This window comes from Aphelocoma coerulescens, chromosome 5 (genome assembly GCF_041296385.1).
Source record: "Aphelocoma coerulescens isolate FSJ_1873_10779 chromosome 5, UR_Acoe_1.0, whole genome shotgun sequence".
Taxonomy (NCBI): Eukaryota; Metazoa; Chordata; class Aves; order Passeriformes; family Corvidae; genus Aphelocoma; species Aphelocoma coerulescens.
In genome coordinates this window covers 61174988-61200012 of record NC_091019.1, presented here as the reverse complement: position 1 = coordinate 61200012, position 25025 = coordinate 61174988, and the positions used below count along the sequence as shown (strand labels likewise).

At 42.7% G+C, this 25025-nt stretch overlaps 1 protein-coding gene across 4 annotated transcripts; it reads right to left on the bottom strand.

The window, feature by feature from the left end:
- Nucleotides 1-585: 585 nt before the first annotated feature.
- WDR89 (WD repeat domain 89) lies at nt 586-18716 on the bottom strand. 4 transcript variants are annotated; one of them, XM_069018492.1, is made up of 4 exons: nt 18484-18716; nt 17182-17264; nt 16406-16511; nt 586-2230 (listed from the first exon to the last, which is right to left on the bottom strand). In XM_069018492.1, the coding sequence occupies exon 4, from the start codon at nt 2197-2199 to the stop codon at nt 1030-1032; it is 1170 nt and encodes a 389-aa protein (XP_068874593.1). In that variant the 5' UTR covers nt 2200-2230; nt 16406-16511; nt 17182-17264; nt 18484-18716; the 3' UTR covers nt 586-1029. The 4 variants fall into 4 exon arrangements, with proteins under 4 accessions (XP_068874593.1, XP_068874591.1, XP_068874590.1 ...); XM_069018490.1 differs by lacking the exon at nt 16406-16511 and having other exon boundaries at nt 18422-18716; XM_069018489.1 differs by lacking the exon at nt 16406-16511.
- Nucleotides 18717-25025: the final 6309 nt, after the last annotated feature.

The window sequence follows — 25025 nt, the reverse complement described above, 5'->3', positions numbered from 1 at the left end:
CAAGTACAGGGCTGTTTTTGCACCATGCAATGGGTACTCGATGAAATAATAAAACAAAGCTCTCCTGGGGAGATGTCCAAACATAAAACCTCTCTGCAGAGAGAAACATTTCTTAAAGGACGTAGGCTGACCTCTAAAATATTTTGTTAGAGTCTCCTCACATCAGTCTGTTCCTCCATTAAGTAGTCTCTGAAGGCAGTGCTCATTTTTGGGTTTCAGCATCCCCACCTGGCATGTGATACTAGTTTCTTTCAAGTCAGGGTTTGGGATTTTAAGCACCACTGGTGTAATTACACCCACCAATTTCTCCAACCCACCAAAGATCTCCCCAGTCTTCCAGGAGCACTTAGTAGGAGAGAATGAAGCTGCTTGCAAAATTCTTGGGTATTTTCATGCAGGAAATAATGCCAGTTTAACAGTTCTCATACAAATTAGCTGCTGTTTGGTTGAATACATTCATATCTGCTATGAAAAATATGGCTCTATCAGCTGCTTCTTTATGAGCTTGTTCTAAACCAGTGACATGACACTGCAAAACTACTTATTTTCTGTTTCATCAAGAAGTAATTCCTTCAGGCATTAGGATGTGACATAAAATCTTTTACTAAATTGAGCAATTTCATTAAGTTTTCTGTGAAGAAAGCAAAATACAGCATGGAATACAAAAGCTTTTAAAATGTGCCAGGGAATATCATTGAAAAGGTAACTATGCAAGCCACAGGCCTGTATTATGCATTTTAAACATTGTTTGAGACATGAAATAACCACAGAAACAGTTTTATATAATATGATTTAACATCTGTTGTTCAAGAACTCAGGAGCAAATGTTTACTCTTTTCTGATTAATATTAGCAACTTAAAAAAAAAATAAAAGGCATTCTTCTGATGACTGAAATACATTCCCAGGGGGAATTCAAGCACCACAGTTCTTTCCACAGAAAACCTCCAAATAAAACATGGCCAAGTATTGCCTAGAGAGATTAAACACCAGGAAAGCTCTACACAGCAGAGATTCCCACTTTAGGCAATTCACTTTTTCCTGCTTTTGAGGGAGGTGTTGTGAACTCTCACTCTCTTCTGCACAGAAGAAGAGACTTTCAGAGATGCTTTCTTTGTGAGGGACCTTTCCACAGCTCCAGGTTTCCATAGCAACAGCTGAGCATCCTCTCCACCCGTCAGCAGAGACTCATCTGTCGGGCTCCAGCAGAAGGAGCGGACGGTGGCCGAGTGTCCACCACACAGGGTCCCCACCAGGCTCAGGCCATCGGTGCTGCAGCTGATCAGATGGATGTTTCCTGTGGAGGTTCCCCCAATCAGGAAGAGTTTCCCTGCCTTTTCGTGGTACAAGCCACCCACCAGGTAATGCAGGCCGTGGTTTTCAGAGCAGACTGACTCTCTGACATCCAGAACATGCAGCAGGGTTATTGGTTCTTCGGTGTCCAGCTGAGCCATGTCCCACCAGCAGAACCCCTCATCATGTGTCATGCAGTAGACCTGTTTGTAATCTTCCCCAGACCAGCCAAGAGAACTCACTGATGAATCTGAATTGCAAGTTGATATCAAAGCATCATCTTCATTATCCTTGTTGATGTCAAACACATTCACCAAGCCGTCAGTTGACCCAGACACTACCAAATTGGGTTGGATAGGATGGAAACAGATTTTAGTGATGTCATCGTTGTGGCTTTCAGAATAGACTCCCAAGGGTTCTTTGGTTGTGCTGGCACAGTCTGTAATGCCTCTTGCATCCCAAAACACCAGAAACGTGTCCTTATCAACTTTTTCCGTTCCGGCACAAACGATGAGGTCACTGCAGCTGACATCAAAGCTGATGAAGACGTTGGAAGGATAGCCACTGAACACCTGCACAGGCTTCTGCGTGGCTGAGCGAACATCCCAGCACTTCACTGTGCCCTCACTGCAGGCTGAGAACACCACACTGTCACACACGTGTGCAAACCTGACCCCGCTGAGGATCCCGGGATGGCCGCTGTATTCCCGCAGGAAGTGCAGCGTCTCCCTGTCGTACACCCTGATGGATTTATTGGAACAGGAAACTGCCACGAAGCGGCTGCTGCCGGGCTGGGCAGCTGTGGAGGTGTCAATGTCCAGCAGGTAGGCGGGCTCCTCGCTGGGCACACAGCGCCGGGCTATGCGCAGACCCGCCAGCTGCTCCTCCACCTTCTCCACTGCCGTCATCTCAAACGCTCTGCCCAGCCTTGCCAGAACCCTGGAATAAATAAAAGACAAGGAGAGTTTTAACTACAGCATTCTTAAACAGTGTTAGCTTTAAGTACACGTATGAGAAAGCATCTCGTGCAGAAGTGATGTGTGGAGCTAAAATTCAATTATCCCAATGTCCTGCCCACCACAACTTCATTCACAGGGACACAGAACAGGAAAGGGCTCCCTGATTCAAGGAGTTCAATCTCTCACGTCTGTAAGCACTACACCAGATAATCCCCTTAACAGATTAAACAGTCTATCTGGGAATCCTGGGAGAGTCAGTTAGCTAAATTTGCTTTATCATTTTTATAAAGTAAGGTGATGTTCTCCACAAGTGGAAACAAAATAAAGTCACCCCCCTCTACCTGAGGAGGAGTAAGTTTTGTTCTAGAAAGCACAGCCCACAAACAGCTGCAACAGTACGACTGCAGGAGACTTCTTAAGTGAACTTCTGTGCTGAGGGACGTGCACAGGGGAGGCAGAGAACACGACCAAAATTACACAGCACTACAGCCTGAAATGGCCTGCTGAGGTAATTTTGCAAGTATTTAGGTGCCCAATGACGCACAGAAACACCTGCCAGCATATCATGGACCACCTAAACGGGCTACGTGACGTGGAATTCACTGCAATTAAGCACCTCAACGCTTTCTGAGCCTCCTGTAAAACCACAGAACACTGATGTTTAGTGCAGCTGATAAAAATCTTCCCTTCAGAGGCAATTCCTCTCTGGCACTGCTGAACCTCCCTAGAAACCCAAACTATTTCAGTGATGCACACAAATGCAAACTTTACCCAGCAAAACCAAAATTAAACAAATTTTTCCTGATCCTCTCATAGATGCACTTCTAAAATATGCTCTAAAAGGAAAAATACAGTTTTCCTTTCTATAACACAACAGAAAATTCTATTCTGTAATTGCAGTAAAGATACCATCAATTCAGAGTCAGAAAAAGCACAGCAGTATTTACATTTTAAAGAGATATTTGCAATGGTTTTAGTGGTTCACAAACTACAACCATTTTTTAAAGAAGATGTAGGTATGTTAATACGGTCATCCACTTCTGTTAAAAACACACATTCAATTAGACCACTATTCTGTGTTTAAAAAGAATCAAAACCCAAACATTGAGGGAATCACAGCAGGTTTTAAGGGATCAACACTCCAGTGATTTCTCACTGGTACTGATATTTCCTTAAGGTCTGGGCCAGCAGCCAATCCAAGGTACCACATGCACGAAACGACCCTTTAAAAAAGAAATCCAAACAGAAATGGAGTAAAAATCAGGCAGACACAGAATGCCAGAAAATATTCTCATGCCTTCCCAGCTGTTTTATCATCAATTTTTCTGCAAATTCTTCAGGCTGGATTTTTAGGGGCAGAATGTGCAAGTTTCCATGTATTACTTCCTTTAGTCATAATTATTTTAATGGTCCATAAGAGACCAAAAACAAAGGAAAAGTTGCTATGACAAAGCTGCATTCTGATTTTTTTGTTCTTGGTGTTGTTTGTGGTTTCAGGGTTTTGCTTTCCCTCCTCCTCTGGTTTGGTGCACACAAATATTCACAACACCATGTGACAGACAAGCAAATTCTTAAAAAACAGCTTAAGTAGGCACACATAAAAACTTAATTCCCAAGTCACAAGTAATCTCACTAAGCGATTTGCCTCACTAGTATCCGGACAATGAGGTCCCCAGGTTAATCTTCTACATCAAAGCAACCTTTCAGAGAACATCTACCAGTCACTTTTGCCATAAAATGCAGACATCCTGTGAAAATTCCTTTCCCCTCTGAAGCAAAGAAGTTCAGCGTGTTTTCTGGGATTACCCTGTGTACAACCTACCCACTGAACTTGTTCCTTACTTACTTTTCTGGGTACATCCTCAAATGAAACAAGCTTTTACTAGAACTATTACATAAAGCCAACTGTTCTCAAACGCTGTTTGCCACACTGCTTAAACACAAAACTGTTAAACATCCATGCAAATTAATAATATAAACTGAAAAAATAAAATATTTTAACATTATTAATTAGGAAAACTACTTAATTCAGTTTACTGAAGAATTACAATGGAAGCTTCTATTTAAAGAGAGTTTCAAACACACATGCTTGAGGGTGGAGAAAGGAGTTTTCACAAACCAGCTCTCCTGCAGTGCTATGGTTACTAAAAAAATCAGGTTCTCTCTGTAAATGTCTTGTAAGAAAAATGTAGTTTTCCAAGCTGACCTGAATTTTAAGCTCTAAATATTCAGACTTTGTCTACTCAAAAGGCCAAGTAAATTCAAACAGACATGTTCCTGACAAATGTCATCCATTTGGAAGGCAAGCTGCAGTTGTTTAAATATTACTGACTGTGATAGAGAATATCTTTCAATAAGCAGTTTCTACAACACTCATGTCAGAGCTTTTACTGCTGGGGAAGGCGAGGGAACTCTACAAATACCCAGAAGTTGTAAAAAGCCAGAGTCTGCAAAAGCAGGTTCATTCAGTTTTAATAATATTTTCTGGGAAATAAAATTAGCTCAAGACAACTCTTAAACTTTTGCCCAGAATGACTTAAGTACAGCTATTCTGAAATACCACAAAATGCTGTTCATGTTTTCAGACAGAATTGCAATTTCTACCATCAGGAAGGTGAAGGGTTCAGTTTTCAATTCTATTTCCATTGCAACAACTAAGAAGCCTTAAAATTGTGTTCAATGGCAGCCAGGTTTTTGCTAAAACCCAGTAAAATGTCTGCCTTGGTAAGAAAGACTATTATGAAATTGTGATTGAAGGTTATATAAACAATTCATGCTCAAACTTCAGGGTGTAGCTGCCAGCCCTTCCTTTTCAGAAAGGGAAGTCACTGTTGTATTTTGATGGGAAAGCTTAAATGGCAGGAATAGGATCTGTGTTAAATTTATGAGACAAATAGGAAACAATGGTCTTCCAAGCACAATAGAAGATAACTAAGCACTGGACTGCAGCCACATACAAAGCACATGGTCCTCTGCACTGAAGCACTTTTAGTTCCTTAAGTTCAACAACAGAGGTATCTGTTTTCCAAAGAATCCTTTGGCAAAATCAGAGTCTTTGAAACGTGACATACTGTGGATAAAGCACAACAGCCAGTTGTGATGATCAGCGAGGAGAACTGCTCATGTTCATGTGACAAACTCTCTGACACAAAGACTTTGTAGGGCACCGACAGCTTGCTCTTGGACTGCTCCAGTCTCAGAAGAAATCACAGAGGTCACTGGCCAAAAGCTCTTCTTTCCCCATGGTTCCTCCTCTGCTCAGAATGTGAGGTAGTTCAATTAATTCAGGTTTTTCACTTTCTCCAGTTCACAGTGGCCCACAGTCTGGATCTGTAGCCTCAATACTGACAAAATCCAGGTGATGTCAAGGTGCCAGGAAACCACCACCACTGGGATGACACATTAGTACCTGGCTGAAGGTGTCTGGCTCTGGCCAGTCACTTGTCTTTGAAACAGAGGTGCAATCCCATCCCTAGGGATCACCATTCCTTATGTGGAACAGCTGAATATTTCAGCTGCATTCACACCTGCACCCCTCAAGCCAGGAAAAGCTACCTTTTATAAATTAAACTTGAAACTTTTGTGTTATTATAGCTAGACTTCTGGAACTATACTCACGTGATCTGTTCTATGAATTAAGCACACAGTTACATGCAACCCCTGCACATCTCCTGGATATCACAACTACCAAAAACAATAAGCTTCTGGAAGAATACTCAAAACTCATTACATCTTGGGAACTCAGAATAAATACAGTTCTCTGAAACAGCCTAAAATATTTTGACCTCCAGGGCATCCTACAAGGCTCCTTTAAAAAAGAAATAAACTCAATGTTTAGAATAGAAGGCACGAAGTGGAAGTGATGCCAAAGAGGCAGGACGGGATTTTCAGATGCTTTTGTTATGTGTTTTTCACTGGTGGAGTGTAGAAACAACCACACAGCAAGACTGGAAGCAAACAGTTGTGCCAAAGGCAGCCCCTTCCAATGGTGGAGAAATGAAAAGCAAGTACCTATCTGCACAAACTAAACACTTAGCATTGTCCCAGCACATTCTGCTGTGCTGTTTGTGCAGTATTCTAAACGTCACAGCCTCAGTTCAAGCCAACAGGCTCATCAGTCCTCTTCAATCCAGAACGTTTTTCAAAGGATAAACCAGCAAATCATAGGTTATTTCCCTTTTCCTTTGAATGGTGTACAGAAGATGCTGCCAAGTTGCATAGTTCCCCTTTCCAAAAGGGAATGTTAGCTCAAAAATATATAGAAATACAAATTTTCCTTTGAAAAATACAGTGAAAATGTGGAAAAACAGCACATTCTCAAAGATTTAATCACTAATGTAAGAGTAACTTAGGAATAGGAGGGTAGAAATACATAATGAAAATGACCTGTAGTTCTGGCAGTCTTCTCTGCAGAGGTCAAATACCAAAAATAGCAAGGGATCTGAGCAGCAGTAGATGAAATCTTGCACTGTTCTTTCCTACTATAAACAATACAAACAGACCCTCCCTTTATTTTCACCATTATTAAAAGTTCAAGAACAAGCTGAGAACAAACGTGGAGCTCTGGGCAGCGGGAAGCAGCTCATGCATGCACAGGACATGTGGTTTGCATTTGAAAGCAGAGCTGCCAAGGCAGGGAGAACACATCAGTGCTGCACTTCCCTGATGCAGGAGCCTGCAGAGACCTCTCCTCTCTGGCACCACTCCCCAGCAGAAGATGGATCAACAAACCATCTGAGCACTGAGGGGAAGCACAGAGCACCCCTCAGGAATGCACAGTTTCTCCAGGACACACGCTCCCATAGCCGGTTTTGTTGTTTCACCCAAGCAGAGGGAGAAGGGGTTTTTCCAGCATTCCCACAAAGCCTGCTGAAGGCAAAGACAAGAGCATTTAAGTCATCAGGCAGGAAGGGAATAAATGCACGAGAAGCTACACTAAAGTGCAGAGACAAGATGTAACTGCCAAGAGAATTATTTCATCCTCTCATATCAGCTACATCTCGCTTCCAAATGTAAAGCACAGTCAGAAAGAAGCTCCATGTAATTCTTCATTTGCAGCGCAGAGAAAATGGTATCAGTAGAATAGAAAGGAGGAAAAAGATAAAACACAAAGTCTATGGGAAGATCAAAAAAATTACGTCTACCAAGCTACTTGCCTTTTATGAAATCAATTCCTGTCCTCTCACCAGGACTGAGCTTCGGGGTACAATCCTGTTTAGCAATGGAAAGAGGAGCTGTAGGTGGGAGAGAGAACCAAGGAAATGGCCTTAAACAGTATTGGTTGGAGGGAAAAAATAAGAGTCAGAGGTAGGAGAGAATAAAGGGAAAAAGGCCCAGCTGCTCAGTGCTTTGGGATTCAATAATTTAAAAAAATTTTTAAAAATGGAAACTACCACTTTTGTGAACTCATCTTTTGGGGGCATAAGCAGGTCTTCACATCAATTCAGAAACAAAACCTGTTTTGAATATTATACTGCACATCCATAGAAAGAGAATGCAAAAACAACTTCTGGATTGAATCAAGCATAGCTTTAAATGCATAAATCAAAAACCATACAGTGACTATTTTCATTAAAAGAAAACTTTCAGGTTGGTTTTTTTTTTTGGTGTAAGATTCTGCATTCAAACTAGAAAGACCTATCCTGATTTTTGCATCGAACACTAGAAAATATGGTGGAGACAGGTGAGATCTAGAACATTCAGGCATGCCTTCAGGTCCAAAGTGCAATGAATTAACATTCAAACTTGAGTAACTGAAAGCCTATTGACAGAAATTCATGAACCAAAGAGATGGTAAAGAGCTGCAAAAGACCAGATGGCCAATTGAAAAAGTGTAGAATAATCCAACGTACAATTATAAAACTCAAGCTAGAAAGCACTATACAAAACTATAAAAATGCCAAATTACAAATTTTGGCTTCTAAATTAAGGCAATTTTTTTTAAATATGATGCTCAGATTGCTAACCTACCTTCTCTAGAACAATTTAGAAGACCCTGGCATAAACAAGGGAAACATAGTTTCTAAATACTTTAATAAACTGTGTAAAATAATATTTCAAACACGTTTGAGAATACCCCTTTTTCAATCTTCTCTTTTCATCCAATTCCATGCTGGTGACAAAGACCTACTAACAGAGGAGCCACAAAGGAAGCTGTCCCCAAAATCCCACTCTGCCATGAGCAGCTGGACCCAACCAAGAAGTTCCTTGTGAGGGGGAGCTTTCCTTGTAGTGACATCACCAGGTAGAGGATGTGACTGCATCCAGGTGTGGATGAGGTGGTCATCCAATAAAGGAGTAATAAGAGGATAAGAGATGCTCTATTTTACTCTCATGGCTATTCTCAGATCAAGCTGACAGAAGTTGCAGCAGAAGCAATCCTATTTTATAAAGGCAGATCTGAAAGAGTCCCAGGCAAAGGGTAAACTACAGAAAGAGATATTGTAATTGGGCTATTTGTATCCTAAATTCTATATATTATATTTTCTTCTTTTTTTTTTCTGGCAAAGAATACTGTATTTGAAAACACTCTGAAAGCTAATCTATGCTTAAATTGCACTCTCAGAAGCCTCTGAACAGCTAAACAACAAATGCTGCGTCCTCAGGTGGATTCTAGAGAACAGGAAAACTGTCCTAGTGCTGGGCTCTGGCTTTTGCACTGAGCAAGGCTCTGCCATGGGGGTCAAAGATGAGGTTTGTGCCTGTTGCCTGTAATGGAATCACAGCTATCCACAGCCAGTCTGCTGCAAACCTTGAAGAGAATCCAAGTCTCAGCCTTCTGCACTTGTGCTTATCTCATCAGACCACAGCGACAACAGAAAAGTCATTTCCTTTCTCCTGTGAGCACCTCCCACTGAACCCAACATACTGAGATGACTTTTTGCAAGCACAAACATAGGAAAGAAGATACAGAACTAATCAGCCTCTCAAATAACACACAGCCAACAGCTGCTGCAAATCAAACATGGAGGTTACAATGGTCACCTGCATGTAGTATTAAGTTTTGATCCATTCCCATTTCAACACAACAGCCACAAGCAGCTCAGAGGAGGTTCATGCTCACTAACAGCATTTTCTTTTGTGAAGAGGTCCAACAGCTCTGCTGTCTGACTTGGCACTAGAGCTATGCACCAAGATGGTTATCTCAAATGAGACAGAAATAAAGTATTTATCTAAGTGGATTTGAACAAGAGCCTGGCCTACAAACACTTCCTAGTCCTGACTGTGACAGCACAGCTTGCTGAGTAATTCCCAGCAAGGGGCAACATTCACTCATCACTTTCTCAATCAATGAAACAAGGACAGTATTTGCCCAACTCACAATCCTTGGGCACAGAAACATTAATAAGTACAGTCAACAGCAGACTTTCACAGAAAAAGCCTTGTTCTGAATGTCTACACTACAAGATACAATGCAAAAGTCACTGTGACACTGTGGTGCACCTGCAAATTCCACAATCAAAAAGTGCTCTGATGCCCTTTCAAGTTTGGGATTACAAGAAAGGACTCCAAGAGCGACAATTTTTAGGGCCATTTTAAGCTGAGCAAAACACCACATGAAGGGGCAACACCAATGATCCACCCTACAGAGAAAGGTGAAAGGAAAAAATTACTTACACAACTGTATTAAAAATTTAGTGACTCTGAAATAACACCATTTAATTCCTTCAATTTAGACATTGTCACTTACTACCAGCATCCTCATACAGAAGAAACCTGGAAATAAGTAAGAAGTCTTCCCAAAGATTAATAAAATTTGCTGAAATTCTTCCAAACAATTTATTTCTACACCACAGGAAGTCTGGGAAATTTCAGCCTGAATTTAGCAGCAACCATAATAAAAGGATATAAAGAAACTTTGCTATAACTGGAAAAAGAGCTTATACTACCACACACTGCTGCCAAAATACCTACAATGACATAAAGTCGATGTTTTATTTACTGGAATATTTTAGAAATTCTTTCACAACAGTAATTTACTTTAAGTACACTTCATTATCAGAGCTCATTCTTCAAAACACAAAACTATTATGTTTTCAAGACTCTCTTCTTAACAACCCAAGCTTAAATCAGTTGCTGGTGAACAGGTAAGAAGATAATCCCCTGCATGTGCAGATATAGAGGAATACAAGACACACAACATTTGTGTGCTTGGTAATTCTTAGCCCCAACTCTAACATCACTGCCTAAGCAATTCTCTGAAGTTCCAGATGTATTGCACAGGCACAAACATCTACCAAGCCTAAGCAGGGAAAACTTCTCCTCATTTTCCTCATCTGCTTCCCCAGAACATGCAGATCACTAACATGTCTTCGCCAGTCACATCCCACAATATCCATTTTTTTATATTTAGCTACTCCAGAACATCCCCACGTCAAGGTAATTTGTCAGACCCTCTCCAGTTTCAAAGCAACAAGAGAAACTTGAGATCCCTGTGTGCCCATGACAGTTCACGGACTATCAGTTTCCAAAACATGCTCTTTGTGCACAGTCTGACAGCTGGAGGCTCTGCTGAATCTTTATCATGCCCTAAGCTCAATTTTCAATGCTTTGTAGCAGACAAAAGGAAAAGATGTCATCTAAGTGACAACAGGAGGATGGAAGAGGCTGAAATAAAGGGTTTCAGAGCTATGTTGGCTCTATCCCGTACAGGAAAATTTACTTTTGAGTCTCCATGAAAGATGCTAAGGCACCAAGGATGTGGACATTGAACCCATGCAAGGCACTCTCTTCAGCTCTTCCTTTTCAGGAGCCTTTAGACAGTGCTTACTCTTGAACTACACATGGAACTCCAGCAGCAGCTTCACCAATGCCATAAAAGATAAAAAATAAATCAGCTTTTCCTTTTCATGACACCCAAATGCACAGTGATTTTTCCATACTCCTCTGGAAGTTCACGTTTAACTGTTTTTTCACTCTTTAAGTAATTTAGGACTCAGTCATAAGAAATGAAATAATGAAAGGGAAGGACACAGGAGAAAGTATGCAGGAATTCCCACTCCAGACTTTCTGATCAAGAGATCTGCTGTATCCAGCAACACAGACAATCCCTGCTGGCAAATCACAACAGAACTCTATGTTTTTGTTAGCACCCATGAACCCCTAAGACCTGGGTGGGGAATTTATTTTTCTGAGATCCACAAACACCTTCCCAATGTCTTCAGCAGCCTGTTGCCCCAAAATAAGACAGCGATAAAAAGCAAAGTCAAGAGTTTTAATAACCCTGCTCTCAAGCCATGTTTGTTCACAATGCTTAAGTGAACCTATATTTCACAGGGTCATAGCAGGCTCTCAGCAGTGCTCTTTGCTGAGGCCAATGTCTTGATAATTAAGCCATAATCAAGTCAGAGAAGGAAGGGTTAGATGATGCAGGTAATGGACTGTTTATTTCACAAGAAGTAGCTGGATGCTGTGCCTTGTGTAGCTTGGCAAAGACAGAGACTGAGCAGGGATACGATTACTATCTACAAATACATCAAAGGAATAAATGCTGAGGAGGGAGGGGAGCTACTCAAGAACAATACTGGCACAAGAGTTTAAGAGTATAAACTGACCATAAATAAAATATGGAACAGAAATCATAAAGTTTATCTTACAAAATACTTCCCAATTATAGCAGTGGGGGTAAAAACTTTAACTATCTTCATCTGCTTTTATAACCTTACCAGCCTGGCACCCAGCAGTGTCCTTCCCAAGAACCCAAATGGGAAGTCAGACTGAGAAACAAGCAACTCTGAGATAAGCTGGCTCATCATTCCTTTCTGGAAGATACCACGTTGCCAGGCAGACAATAGCAAGACACAATATTTGCTCAGTGCATAGTTCCAAAAGCAGCATTGAGACCTTAGTAAGAGGGCATGTACGTGCAGAGAGAGCACGCAGCTTCCAGCTTAACGTGACCTCCTCTCCCTGCCGCTGGGACCGTCGGGACAGCAGCCTAAGGACGTGAGCGTGCCCCTCCACCCGGCCACATCTAATGCCGAGGCTGCTGGCTGGAGAATCCCAAGGAGCTCGGGACAGACGGCCAGAGGCTGTTATTCCGCACTCGGCCATCGGATGCTGGCTGGAGAATCCCAAGGAGTTCGGGACAGACGGCCAGAGGCTGTTATTCCGCACTCGGCCACCGGATGCTGGCTGGAGAATCCCAAGGAGCTCGGGACAGACGGCCAGAGGCTGTTATTCCGCACTCGGCCATCGGATGCTGGCTGGAGAATCCCAAGGAGTTCGGGACAGACGGCCAGAGGCTGTTATTCCGCACTCGGCCACCGGATGCTGGCTGGAGAATCCCAAGGAGTTGGGGACAGACGGCCAAAGGCTGTTATTCCGCACTCGGCCACCGGATGCCGCCAGTGACCGCCCCAGAGCAGCTCAGAGAGGGAGTCACGATTTACGCGATCCCAAGAGCGTTAATAAAGTACCAGTATTTTTTCTTCTTTTTAAAAGCCTCCGTTCCTCAAATCAGACCATTAATCAAAAATAACATCCTTCACTTACAACTGTCTAGCACGAAAAACTGAAGGGAAAAAAACCAAATTCAACTATGCCACAACTTTTCTTTCTGAACCATCAGAAGTTAAAAATATACTCACATTCTTAATAAAGTCTCATTTGGTGACTTCAATTCAGAGATATTGATCATTCAGACTTCATAATAATGTGAGATGAGACTCATATGTCCATGCAATCCACACATAAACATACAGGGAATGACTGACTGGTGTGCACTTGTATTTGCTCTTTTAGCATCCAGCAAATGCTGAGTCCAGAAACACCCATCACTCAAATTTTTCAGGGAAGAGGGATGAACAAACCAGACCCAGCAACTACAAACCCTTCCTCTCTCAATCTGTTACACTCATATCTATCTCCCACAAACATTCCTGAAGCAGGAGTGTTCAATGCATGTGCAAAGTAATAGTTGCCCAAGACATTAAACCACTAGAATTAACCTTTCTTTCTTTAAATCTGTTTTTCTCCCTTTCAAAACTGAGTCATGTATTTCCTTAGATATCCCGACAGACATTGAATAAGCTAAACTCAAATCCTCTCACCTCAAAAAACTCCATCATAAACCACATAAACACTCAAGTAAGTTAGAACTGCTAGTAGAAGAGCTGCATGTTTCTTAACAAGAATTTTTGCTTTTACAGCTATCTGCCTGTCCCTTCTGACAGCACAAAGGAGTCAGAACACTTAATTCCAGCTTTACCACGCATTCCCATAGCAACAAAGATACACAGATTATTATTATTATGAAAAGATCCTCAAATTACTGCAAAGTAAACAATATCTGAAGTTCCCTATTCCAGGTAGTGCCAGCATACAACTCCAGTTTGCCAATTTTAGCTAAATGCTGGGTTGTCTTTTCACCAATTTAACTGCTCACCAATTGTACAGCACTTCTGTATCTTATTTCAATGAGAAGCTGAGCAATGCTTTTGCCTTGAAGTAATGGACAAGGGGAAAAATAGATCTTGGTAGTTATGGCAAGGTGCAGAGAGAGATGCAAGTGAAAAGTTGTTAATCAATTAAAAATACAAAAAAAATCAAGATTCTGCTGAAGAAAAAAGGAAATTGCAAGAAAGATTATGAACAATACAGCAAAACAATTGTTTTACTTTAAAACTGATCTTGGATTTGCATAATTTAATTTAATTCAGCATATGAACTAGGAGTGATTTAATGCTTTTTCACAGATAAGATTCAGTTGTAATATTAAACAAAGAACCCTTTCATTTTCCTTTTTTTATTAGGTTTTCATTTAGCTGGAAAACTACAGAATTAAAAAAAAAATACCAAGTGCCCTTTCAAGGCCACAGTGCCTTCTTATATAAAACAAGTCTCAAAGAGGAAAACAATAGGAACTAACAAGGTTTGAAATACTTGCATTCCTCTATCTGCTGCAAAAGTCTCAAACTAAACATTAAGGTCATGTCAAAACATTTTCAGCAATACCAACAGTGTGATAAAAAACAATGCAAAGCCCTGACAATATTAACAATCTGCAAGAAGGGCTTTCAGACTCATGTGAAAAGGGGTGATAAATAAATGTAAACTCTGTACAGGGTATAAACGACAGCACAGATGGTTTATGTTACAAATGAGAATAATGATAATGTAACAGATCTTCTGGGCTTTAACACCTGACATAAACAGAATAAAAATTTATCAGACTGAAGACTTTATGGGATAATATGAACTTGTTAAAATGGACAGCTGCAAAATTTGCTTCCTGCCAATACTTCTAAATTATTTTGACCATTGAAAAGACTCATCCTGTAAGACCTAGAAACAGGACAGAAAACACATTCTATGCCAGGATGTTCAGAACAGCCTAATGGAATTACCAGTGTTTGTCCTGCAATTTGAGTGTGATTTTTACAGCCCTGTACACTGGCTTAGCTGCTTCTTCCCCACCCCCATTTCCACTGCTTTGTTCTCACTGAAATATTTTGTTAAAATTTGCACCAAAGTGTCAGCTAAGGCAAAAATACATCACAGAAACAATTCAACCAAGGCAATATTTTGGCCTCAGACATCCTTCACTCCCAGTCTAAAGCTTTATTTACCAAAGCACCCATCTCTATCCTGTTTCCCAGTCCCTCCACCTCCCATTCACTTTAGAAGCCAAAAAACCACTCTCTCAGTCACGTGCAGGACATGGTATATATTTAACTAACCAGCCCTAAATTAAATGCAGGAGGAAATAAGAGAGGAAAATGCACCAGCAAGAATTTATGTAATTATTTAGTGTTTAACTTCTCTGTTAAAGGAAAAGAGACAGCTGCAGGGACATGAGAAAGGGAAGAGCTCAGGGAGAAGGGGGTAGTGGGTCAGGTTGAAGTCTGAGGATGGCAAAGGCATGTTTGAGGTTGAACTTTCTAACCCCCCATGGGATTGGACAATATGCTCTTTTTCTGCCTTTCTTACATCCTCCATTGCCCATCTTGCACCTGAACTGCTCCCAAGTCCCAAAGCACACTCCAAAACCTTGCCAAGTCTCTGATCCACAATTCTCAACACCTTTTTTTTTATGTGTGGTGTGAAAGCCACTAATGGGCTTGTCCTCACACAGGAGAAGCTGAGCCCCATAAAAATCATCTTTTCACTCACCAAATAAACCCAAGCCTTAGACTGTCTGCAGAGGCAGCTTGGTATCAACACACCTGAGCATGCTGCATGGTAGTGCTGATTTCCTTCTGTTTTGCTGGTTTTTCTTCTTTTCCCCAGAAAAGCTCAGAAATACCATTATTTTTATACTTCCAGTAAAAAGCAGAACAAAGCTGCAGAACCCAGCTGGGAAATGCTGCCAGCAGGTAACAACCATCTGGTCTCTCAGGAGACCTCCCATGCTGTCAAGTACAGACCAGACCCCAAGGTTTGCCCAGCAAAAATGATGCAGTGAAAGAAAAAACATCATAAAAAACCATCTTGAAAGGTTGAGAGAACTGGGATTATTCAGCCTGGAAAAGAGATGGCTTTGGGGTGACCTAATTGCTGCTTTTCAGTACCTAAAGGGAGCCTGCAAGAAAGATGGAGAGAGACTATTTACAAGAGCCTGGAGTGACAGGACAAGGGGGAATGGATTCAAACTGAGAGAGGGCAGGAAGAAATTCTTAACTGAGAGGGTGATGAGGCCCTGGCACAGGCTGCCCAGAGAAGCTGTGGCTGCCCCATCCCTGGGAGTGTTCAAGGCCAGACTGGATGGGGCTTGGAGCAACCTGGTCTGATGGAAGGTGTCCCTGCCCATGGCAGAGGGTTGGAACAAGATTTTAAGATCCCTTTCAACCCAAACCATTCTATGGTTCTATGATCTTTTTTAAAAAACATTTAAAAAGCCACCTGAACATCATCGATCATCCCATGCACAGAGGAACTCTTATGTGGTAAAAAAAAAAAAAAAATAATTCTTTCCAAAAGGTCTGAGACCACAGAAGAAACAGGCAGGCCCCAGGTCATGTAAATGCATGGAGAGGCTGCCCAGGAGTTCTGGGCCCACCTTTCCCTAGAGGGCTGTTCCTTAACACCATAAAAAGATATTTGGAGGAAAACACAAACAGCTACACCAGTCTTTAAACAAACAGAAACCAAGATGCAAACTTTAAACAAGCACCATGTAAAATTAGCACCTAGAAACCATGGGATACACACAAACCTGTTCAGTTACTCTGCAGACAGGGACAATTATCTTCAAGGAGCTGCTCTGCACACACACTTCACTGAATCTGACTATTCTCTCAAACAGGAAATATTTGGAAATACTGAAAATATTAGGAAATAAAAGGCATTAACATAACTTTGTTCTGAGAACAAAGTTTTTACAGACCTAAAACCCAGCACACTAAGAAAGAGCTTGTGCTTCCGCATTCTTTCAAATATGTAACACATTTCTAGGAAAAATTAATTTACAATTATAGGATTATAACCAATATGAGTAACACAACACAGAATTGATAATTCTACTCCCTGTATCTTGTAGGGAAAAGTTAATTCTGCAACATAGCATACTTTGAGATATCTGTTGATTACATAAAATATAATTTAAGGATATGGATATCACAGCTTTGACAGTAGTTTCTGCAACTACTTTTTTATTCAAAACCACAGAAAAGTTTATTTTCCTTTTTTTCCCAAGGGAATAAAACAACCAAACAAAAAAACCCAAACCACAACTTTCATTTCTTCTTCTGACCTTTTCCAGATTTGTTTGGGTGAGGGGTTTTTTTTTGTTTGTTTTAGACTGTTACTATTATTAAGAAAGATCCCCATCTGCACCAAACCTAGATGAGGTCAGCTGGTGCTTACCAGCATAACTTCCTAATACATAGGAATGACTGTGTGGATTTTATTGGATCACACAGTCATTAAGGTGTCCCTGCCCAGAGTGGGAACGGAGCTCCCAGGCTGTGCTGAGTGATGGGATAAACTCACACTGCAAGTCGAGCATCCTGGTTCACATCTCGCCAGCGACACAGCGCAGCTTCTCAGCAAAGCCAGCGACGCTTCAGTTCAGCCTACCGGGAGCAGAAAGGCAGCGGTGAGGGAGGGCAGCACAGCCACAGAAACCCAGCCCCGATGCCCAGGGGCTCCTCCGGGCCGCTGCTCTCCCGGCCCAAACCCCTTTCTGCCCCGCCACAAGCCGCACAGGGTCAACCCCGGCACAGGACCCCCGCCCGCCCCTCACAGCCGTCCCCAGAGCACCCCTGCCCGGGATTCCCCACAGACGGTCCCTCAGGGGCACGGCGCCCGCGCCCTCCCCACAGCAGCACCCGCGGCCCGGCCTCACCCCAGACCTCCCTCGGCCTGGCCCGGGCCCCGCAGTGTTCCTCACCGGGGTTCCTCATCCCGGGCCCCGCAGTGTTCCTCACCGGGGGTTCCTCATCCCGGGCCCCGCAGTGTTCCTCACCGGGGTTCCTCATCCCGGGCCCCGCAGTGTTCCTCACCCGGGGGTTCCTTATCCCGGGCCCCGCAGTGTTCCTCACCCGGGGGTTCCTTATCCCGGGCCCCGCAGTGTTCCTCACCCGGGGGTTCCTTATCCCGGGCCCCGCAGTGTTCCTCACCGGGGGTTCCTTATCCCGGGCCCCGCAGTGTTCCTCACCCGGGGGTTCCTTATCCCGGGCCCCGCAGTGTTCCTCACCGGGGGTTCCTCATCCCGGGCCCCGCAGTGTTCCTCACCCGGGGGTTCCTTATCCCGGGCCCCGCAGTGTTCCTCACCCGGGGGTTCCTTATCCCGGGCCCCGCAGTGTTCCTCACCGGGGGGTTCCTTATCCCGGGCCCCGCAGTGTTCCTCACCGGGGTTCCTCATCCCGGGCCCCGCAGTGTTCCTCACCGGGGGGTTCCTTATCCCGGGCCCCGCAGTGTTCCTCACCGGGGTCCTTATCCCGGGCCCCGCAGTGTTCCTCACCGGGGGTTCCTTATCCCGGGCCCCGCAGTGTTCCTCACCTGGGGGTTCCTTATCCCGGGCCCCGCAGTGTTGCTAATCCGGGGGGTTCCTTATCCCGGGCCCCGCAGTGTTCCTCACCGGGGGTTCCTTATCCCGGGCCCCGCAGTGTTCCTCACCGGGGTCCTTATCCCGGGCCCCGCAGTGTTCCTCACCGAGGTCCTTATCCCGGGCCCCGCAGTGTTCCTAATCCGGGGGGTTCCTTATCCCGGCGCCCCCAGTGTTCCTCACCCGGGGTTCCTGTCTCGGCTCCTCCAGGGGATCCTTGCCTCGGTTCCCCCAGGGCTCCTCACCCAGGATCCTTACACCGGTTCCGCCAGGGGTTCCTTATCCCGTATTCTTGTTCCGGCCGCCCAAGGAGTTCCTTGCCCGGGTTCCTTATGCCGGCCGCTCCAGGAATCCCTGTCCCTGCCGGCGTTCCTTACCCGGGATGCTTATCCCGACCGCTCCATGGGGTCCCTGTCCCGGTCCCTCCCAGCCCGGCCGCCCCGGCCGCCGCCGCGTGCGCGCCGCGCTGTGCCTCCAAGCTGTGCCTCCAAGCCCCGCCCCCGCGCCCTTCCCCGCCGCCCCATTGGCTGCTGCGGCCGCCATCTTCCGTCCGTGGAGGCGGGGGAAGGAAGCGACGCACGGGAAGGGGATTGGTGCAAAGGGCGGAGGGGGCGGGACCGGCCGGGAAGCGCCGCTGTTTGATTGGCTGGGCCGGGGAAGCCCCGCCCCGGCGCGGCTGCGCGCGGAGATGGCGCGGGCTCGGGAATGGGCCCAGGGAAACGGGAATGCGCTCCGGGGTGCGGGGCCGGTACCCTGCGCTGGCGGCTGGGAGATGGAGCTGGGCAGGGGTGGCACACGGAGCTGCATCCCCCAGGAAAGCACGAACATAGAGGATTATTTCCTGGGAGGGACCCAAACACTAAGAAAGACGAGGTTAATTAGGTTTCCTTTTCCTTGAGCTTGCTGTTAGATTTTCCCAGATCCTTTTTTTTTTTTTTTCCAATTAAACTTCCAAATAGTATTTTTCTCCTTTTTTTACTTACCATTTTCGAGGCTAACACATCCAGGCTATAAGAAGGAAGATGCCATAACTAACATTTGCTTTTTTTAAATTTAATATTGGTGCAAGTTTTGTAATTCAAAATTCCTTGTTCTACTCTGAATTTACTGTTCAGCACTGATGAGTACTGCATTAATCCATAACCTTAGATAGATGTTATTCAGTGAGGAAAACAATCTGTACCTTTATTTTCATACCAGTTAAAATCACATTTATAGTCTTTTCTGATAAGTGATGTGAATAATATTACCAATAATAAATAAATAATCTCAAGAATTTTTTTAAATATGCAAATATTTTCATTAGCTTTATTTGCACTTCCATTTTTAAAAATTTAAATGTAAGCATTTGAGCTATGTATTTTTCTAGCAAGATTTAAAAAGAGCTTTATCTAAACCCAATGACATGGTCAAGTTACATGGACAATGACCACGGAGCAGTATAAAAAACACACCTTGTACTTGAGTTAAATAGTCACCTTAAAGCAGAAGGTCAATCAAAATACTTCTAAGTACTGACAGTTTCATTTGTCTGTCACTAGTAGTGTGCAAATTTTAATTCTACATGCTCCACTGTCGGTTATTCTTACTACTTCTGCTTATATTGGTACATTATGGATTTATATTCCTACCAGTGCAATTATCTTTCTGTAAGCAGAGATTACCCTTTTCTGTTGGTCTCTGCAACGTTTTGAGTAGTTTAGTAGACCCAGATACTTGCATTCCTGAGGAATCACAGACACACAGCTCACCGAACCCCCAACTGCCATGAAAAAGTGTCCCTTTTTTGTTTATTTTTGCTTCTTAACAGTTATTTGGTTGACAATTTTACAGTGCACTGAACATAACAAAATATCTAAGCACATGACATAAAAACAGAGACCCAAATTTCACACTTAGGTTTTTATAGTAAATACCTTCCCTCATTGTGAAGCCTCATCCTGCCAGAGCTGTCACCCAGAACTAATGTCTGCTCACACTGGTGAGAACAGTTCTGAACATTTCCAGACAGGAGGCAGATGCTTTCACTGAAGACACAATATGCATTATAAGACTGTATTGCAAATGTCAGTATTACAATAATATTTTCAGCTGGTAGTTTTTCATCTGAGTGTCCCGGGGCAGTTGCCACAAATTCATCAAATACCTTCTGTTCATTGTTCATGTGGTAAAAACAGCTGCAAGATCAGCTGGAATGCCACAGTTCTACAGCCACGGATTTGGCGCCCAGTACTCCCAGATGAGTCCAGGTGTACTAACAGAAAGTACCATTTTTTGGATAGCACACCAATGCTCTGAGTCACAGAGTACCAGGGGTAGAGATGCAGCTGTGAAGTTCACCACAGGAATTTCAGGGCAGATGCTCCAGAGATCACTTCTAACTCTTGACAGTTACTTTATGAACATAAAAGATATTTTGAGAAAGGAATCTTTAGGATCCCCACCTTAAAAGAAACAGAAACAGTCTAAACAAATCTGAGTTTCAGTGTCATGTACTCTAGGCCAGAGGTAAAGAACTCAAACAGCAAGTTGTCTAGAGTGAGATTTTTTTTTCTTTTTTTCCTGTGTTTGCATCTACCTAATATGCCAAGGTTATTTTTGTGGCAGTTTATTTGGACTACCTGTACTAACTTTTTCAGTGTAACAATTTGTAATTAGCTCGTATGTGCATGTAGACAAAGTGTTACATACCAGGCATCAGTGAACATAACTCCATCAGCAGATTTCTGCAGCTGAAGTAGCAGAAGTTAATGTGATTTGCTGGAGAAACGGGTTTATTTTTAACATCTTTAAAAGGTACAGCTCACTGGTTTCACTTTTCAGTTTTCTTCTGTTTGTTGGGCATTAGGGGGAGTGGAAGCTGGCAAACCTCTCTCTGTCATTTTTTGGCAGTTCTATCTGCAGAACTTGACAAAATGTACAAATGAGGCAAATTTATTGACTGATGATGATCAAGTTTTGGGATTTACTGAAGGTACTTCAATGCTTAATTGCCACTTAGTGCTGAATAAGCATTTAATAAACCAAAATCAAAGGCTGATTAAATGATATACTCTAATTACATAGTACAATAAAAAGAAGTTTTGATTGCAAAGTCAAGTTGTTGGGTAAGGACACCATTTTTAGAAGTCGGCTCAGAGTTAGCAGTGCCTGACTTCACATAACCTAAACTAACTTCCTTCATGCTGCAGTAACTGAGCTGTCTTTCATCTCTTTGCTGCAGCAATTCTTAATTTTAATAATGCTGCTGTTGGTAACAGTGCTCACAATTTCTCATATCTGCACAGAGTGCCAGGTTAAGATTTTATATTGGATCCTGTTGAAAGCAAAATCCTGGGCCACGCACTGCAGGCTCCTCCTCAGCCTCCCCAACTGTTTCCTGTAACTATCCCTAAGAAGTTGAGTGGATGTTCTAGGCATATTCAGGTAGGAAAACAGACTGCAGACAAGCATTTTTGTTTTCCTGGTCGTCCTCACCACCTGCACACCCCTGCTAGGGGTGTACATATTGAAATTTGATTTTTTATTGGCAATTTTGTAAGTGGCAAGAATTCCAGATTCCTCCCTGAGGCAGAAAGATCAAGCTGGGCACTAAAGCAGGAGCCTTCCTTCCACCTGAAGGGGAGTGCACAGTTCACCTAACACATTCTCAGTCTTTTCTGTACTTATACAGAGGCAAAACAGTAGAGCCAAGCCTGAGCCATTACCCTTCTGCCTGGCTTTTCCCAAGAACCTCAGTCAACCCACCCACGTGTGAGATTCCTGAATACAAAAGGCATGCATTATAAAGCAGCTCAGATCTGCTTACTGACTTTTGGGAGGGGGAATTTCTTGAGACGGTGGATTTGTCAGATTCCACAGGCTGTACAGGTTTTTGTTGGGAGGGTACCATCTTTATTTTTGCTTCAATATCTGATCTCCTAACCCCAACTGCGACAGGATAACACCAAGATCACTTACAGAAGACTGGTCACCAAAAGCCCAAGTTCAGCACTAGGCCATTGTATCAGATATGTATTTCAGAACTCTTGATCATAGATACAGCGCTTGCATAACTACTGAAGTGTCTTATACATAAATTCTGAAATAGTAATTTATTTGCATTGACAAGAAAGAAAACTCAGCAACCAGAAGTTTAAAAAAGGTGCCCAAACAGGCCACTGAGTGCAAAGAGCCAACCTAACCCTAAGCATTTGTTATTTTTCTCTCAGCTATACATTAGTGAGGTTAGTCAGCCTGAAGTCTAGACACAATACCAACACTGGCACACAGCCAGTACATCAGGAAAGAACTGAACTGCTGCTGCAAGGCAAGCACAGTGCAGTGCTAACTACCATCGCTGTGAAATCGCTCTGAATGCCAGACCTGTTGACTCTGTGCTTTTACCACTGTCTTAAAGATACTGGCAACTTTTACACCTTCAAACCTTATTACAAATGATCAGAGAAAGCATTATGTCTCATAGACATCAGCTCAGAGAAAATATTCTCACTCTTAAAGCTGCAAGTGTCAATTTGAGTAAAAGCTTTATTTCATTTGCAATTTCAGCATCTGCAGCTGATGTACTGCAGTCCACAGCAATGACCACTAAGCAATCAGGAGCCATTACAGCATGAATAATGCTGCCAACAGTAAATCACCAAAATCAAATTATTAAAGTACCTGCTGCATACAGTGGAGCATGGGAAACAGCATCCCTAAATTTCCAGTTATCTTTGCAAGTTAGTAGAAATCTGGGTCATCATGTTCTGAAATGTAACCATTCTATATGAGGGAAACATGATTACATCCCTTTGCCTAACAGCATTAGGTAAGCAATTGCAAAGGAATTCTTCATTACAGGCATTATTTTGGCAATCTTCCCAAGGCAGTTGTGGATTTGATTAGCCACCAGAACTGAACTCTCTGCAGCAGGAATTACCACCCACATATGGCTACTGGCATATCAGGAGAGATGATCAAACGTGATGGGTTAAATAATTCAAGGGAATTTCTCAACTGACATGGAAGCAGAACGTACTTCCTGCTTATGCTCGCTAAGCTACCATACCAAATCAGCCTTACCATTTAAGGGGAAAAGAACTTTCAGAAAACAAACTTTGGGGTTTGTTTTGGGGGTTGAATCCACCCACAAACACAAATCTGAGACTACCTGCAATCAAAGTCCATTAGAATTAGTACAGGCAAGGGACTCTTCTACAGCTACAGTAACAGATAACCACAACAACAAAGTATCAGTCCCAGCAGGGGAAGGGAGGGTCAGAACATGAGAGGCACATAAATGCAATCCTACCAGCCATACACCAAAACCACATCATCAGTAAACCAAGGATTTGCCACACCATCTGAAAAAGTTATTGCATGAGGTCAGAGTATGTCACTCGTATAAAGCCAGAGCATTCAGTTAAGCCAATAATAAAAGGTGCAATAAATACTTGCCAATTAAGGGAGTCATAAGAAAATGCTTCAGAAAAGAAAAGCACCTCTCTCCACATCCAATACTTCTAAAACAGACTAAGGCTCTATTAAAAAGTATAAAAAAGGAGGGGCAATTCCCAGTGCACTGCAGGTTTAAGCTTCTGGGCAAGAATTTGTTTTTACTTTCTGCAAAGTATTAGCAAGCAGAAAGTCAAATCAGACAATCTCTATGTGAATCAGAGCTAAACTGATTACAGATGATTTTTACATGTAAAAGTTTATGCAGTTCTCCTGTATCTGCTTCTCTTGTGATCTAGAAGTCTCACGTAAAGAGCAACAAACAATATACAACCGAGGAAGATCCAAATCTCAGGTCTGTGGAGATTCAGTTATCAATAATACTTGGCCAGGAGGGACTGATGCAGTTACATCTTTCTGGTTTCAGTTCATGGCAAAACTAGAATGGCCATGAGGCTATCAATTAAGCTCCATCAGCTGTTTAAGCAGAGGACCAATGCTTACTCCAAATCCCTTCAAAAATATTTTATTTAGAAGGAAGGAAGAATTAGACCAAGCATGTATGAGTCATTTTATGAAGCAGTGGACCAGAGGTTTGCTTTGGTAACGAGGATTTAATTATAAGGACTTATAATTTTGAGTTTATATTTTCTGGGGTTCTTTGAATGGTTTGGTTTGTTATTGTCTTAGCATCTTCAAAATTATCTTGAAACTTAGAACTAATAACCAAAAGATTGTGTATTTCTGTGGTCCTTGGAATTAACATCCTGGTTATACAAGTTGTAGGTTTGGTGAGCATGAAGGATGAGTTCTTACCTTATGTAAAAAGTACAGTCTTGTTCACTAGCTCCATGTAAATCTTCCCAGTTAGCAAAACAAGGAGGAACACTGATGAGTGCCTAATAAATGGATCTGAAATGGCCTCACAGCTTCCTTTCAAGGGGCAATTTCCATCTCCTCTACCATGTTCTGCAACACCATTCAGATATATTCAGGTACACACAACTGTTTAGACTTCTCTCTGGGTGTTACACAACTGCAGGAAGAGAGAAAGCAAGAGTTGTGCTCAGTAATATTTTTTTTTGCTAAACCTCTCCAAGTAAATTGAAACTATGTTAAGTTAATACAAGAACCCAAATGAACGAATGCTTTCTCATGCTTGTGTTAAAGCATCTTGGAACCATGGTAGAACATAATCCAGAGCATTTGAAATTAATAGTATTCTTCAGTTAGCCTGGTTTACTAAGAAGTAAAGCTCACACAGATGTACTGCCTACACACATTCCATGAAAATCTGTAGATATTAAATAATCTGGGAAAAAAGTACCCACAACTGGCAGATTTTTAGAGC

What these genes read in the sequence shown, in the direction of transcription:
- WDR89 (XM_069018490.1), bottom strand. Translation starts at nt 2,199, where the DNA reads ATGACGGCAGTGGAGAAGGTGGAGGAGCAGCTGGCGGGTCTGCGCATA.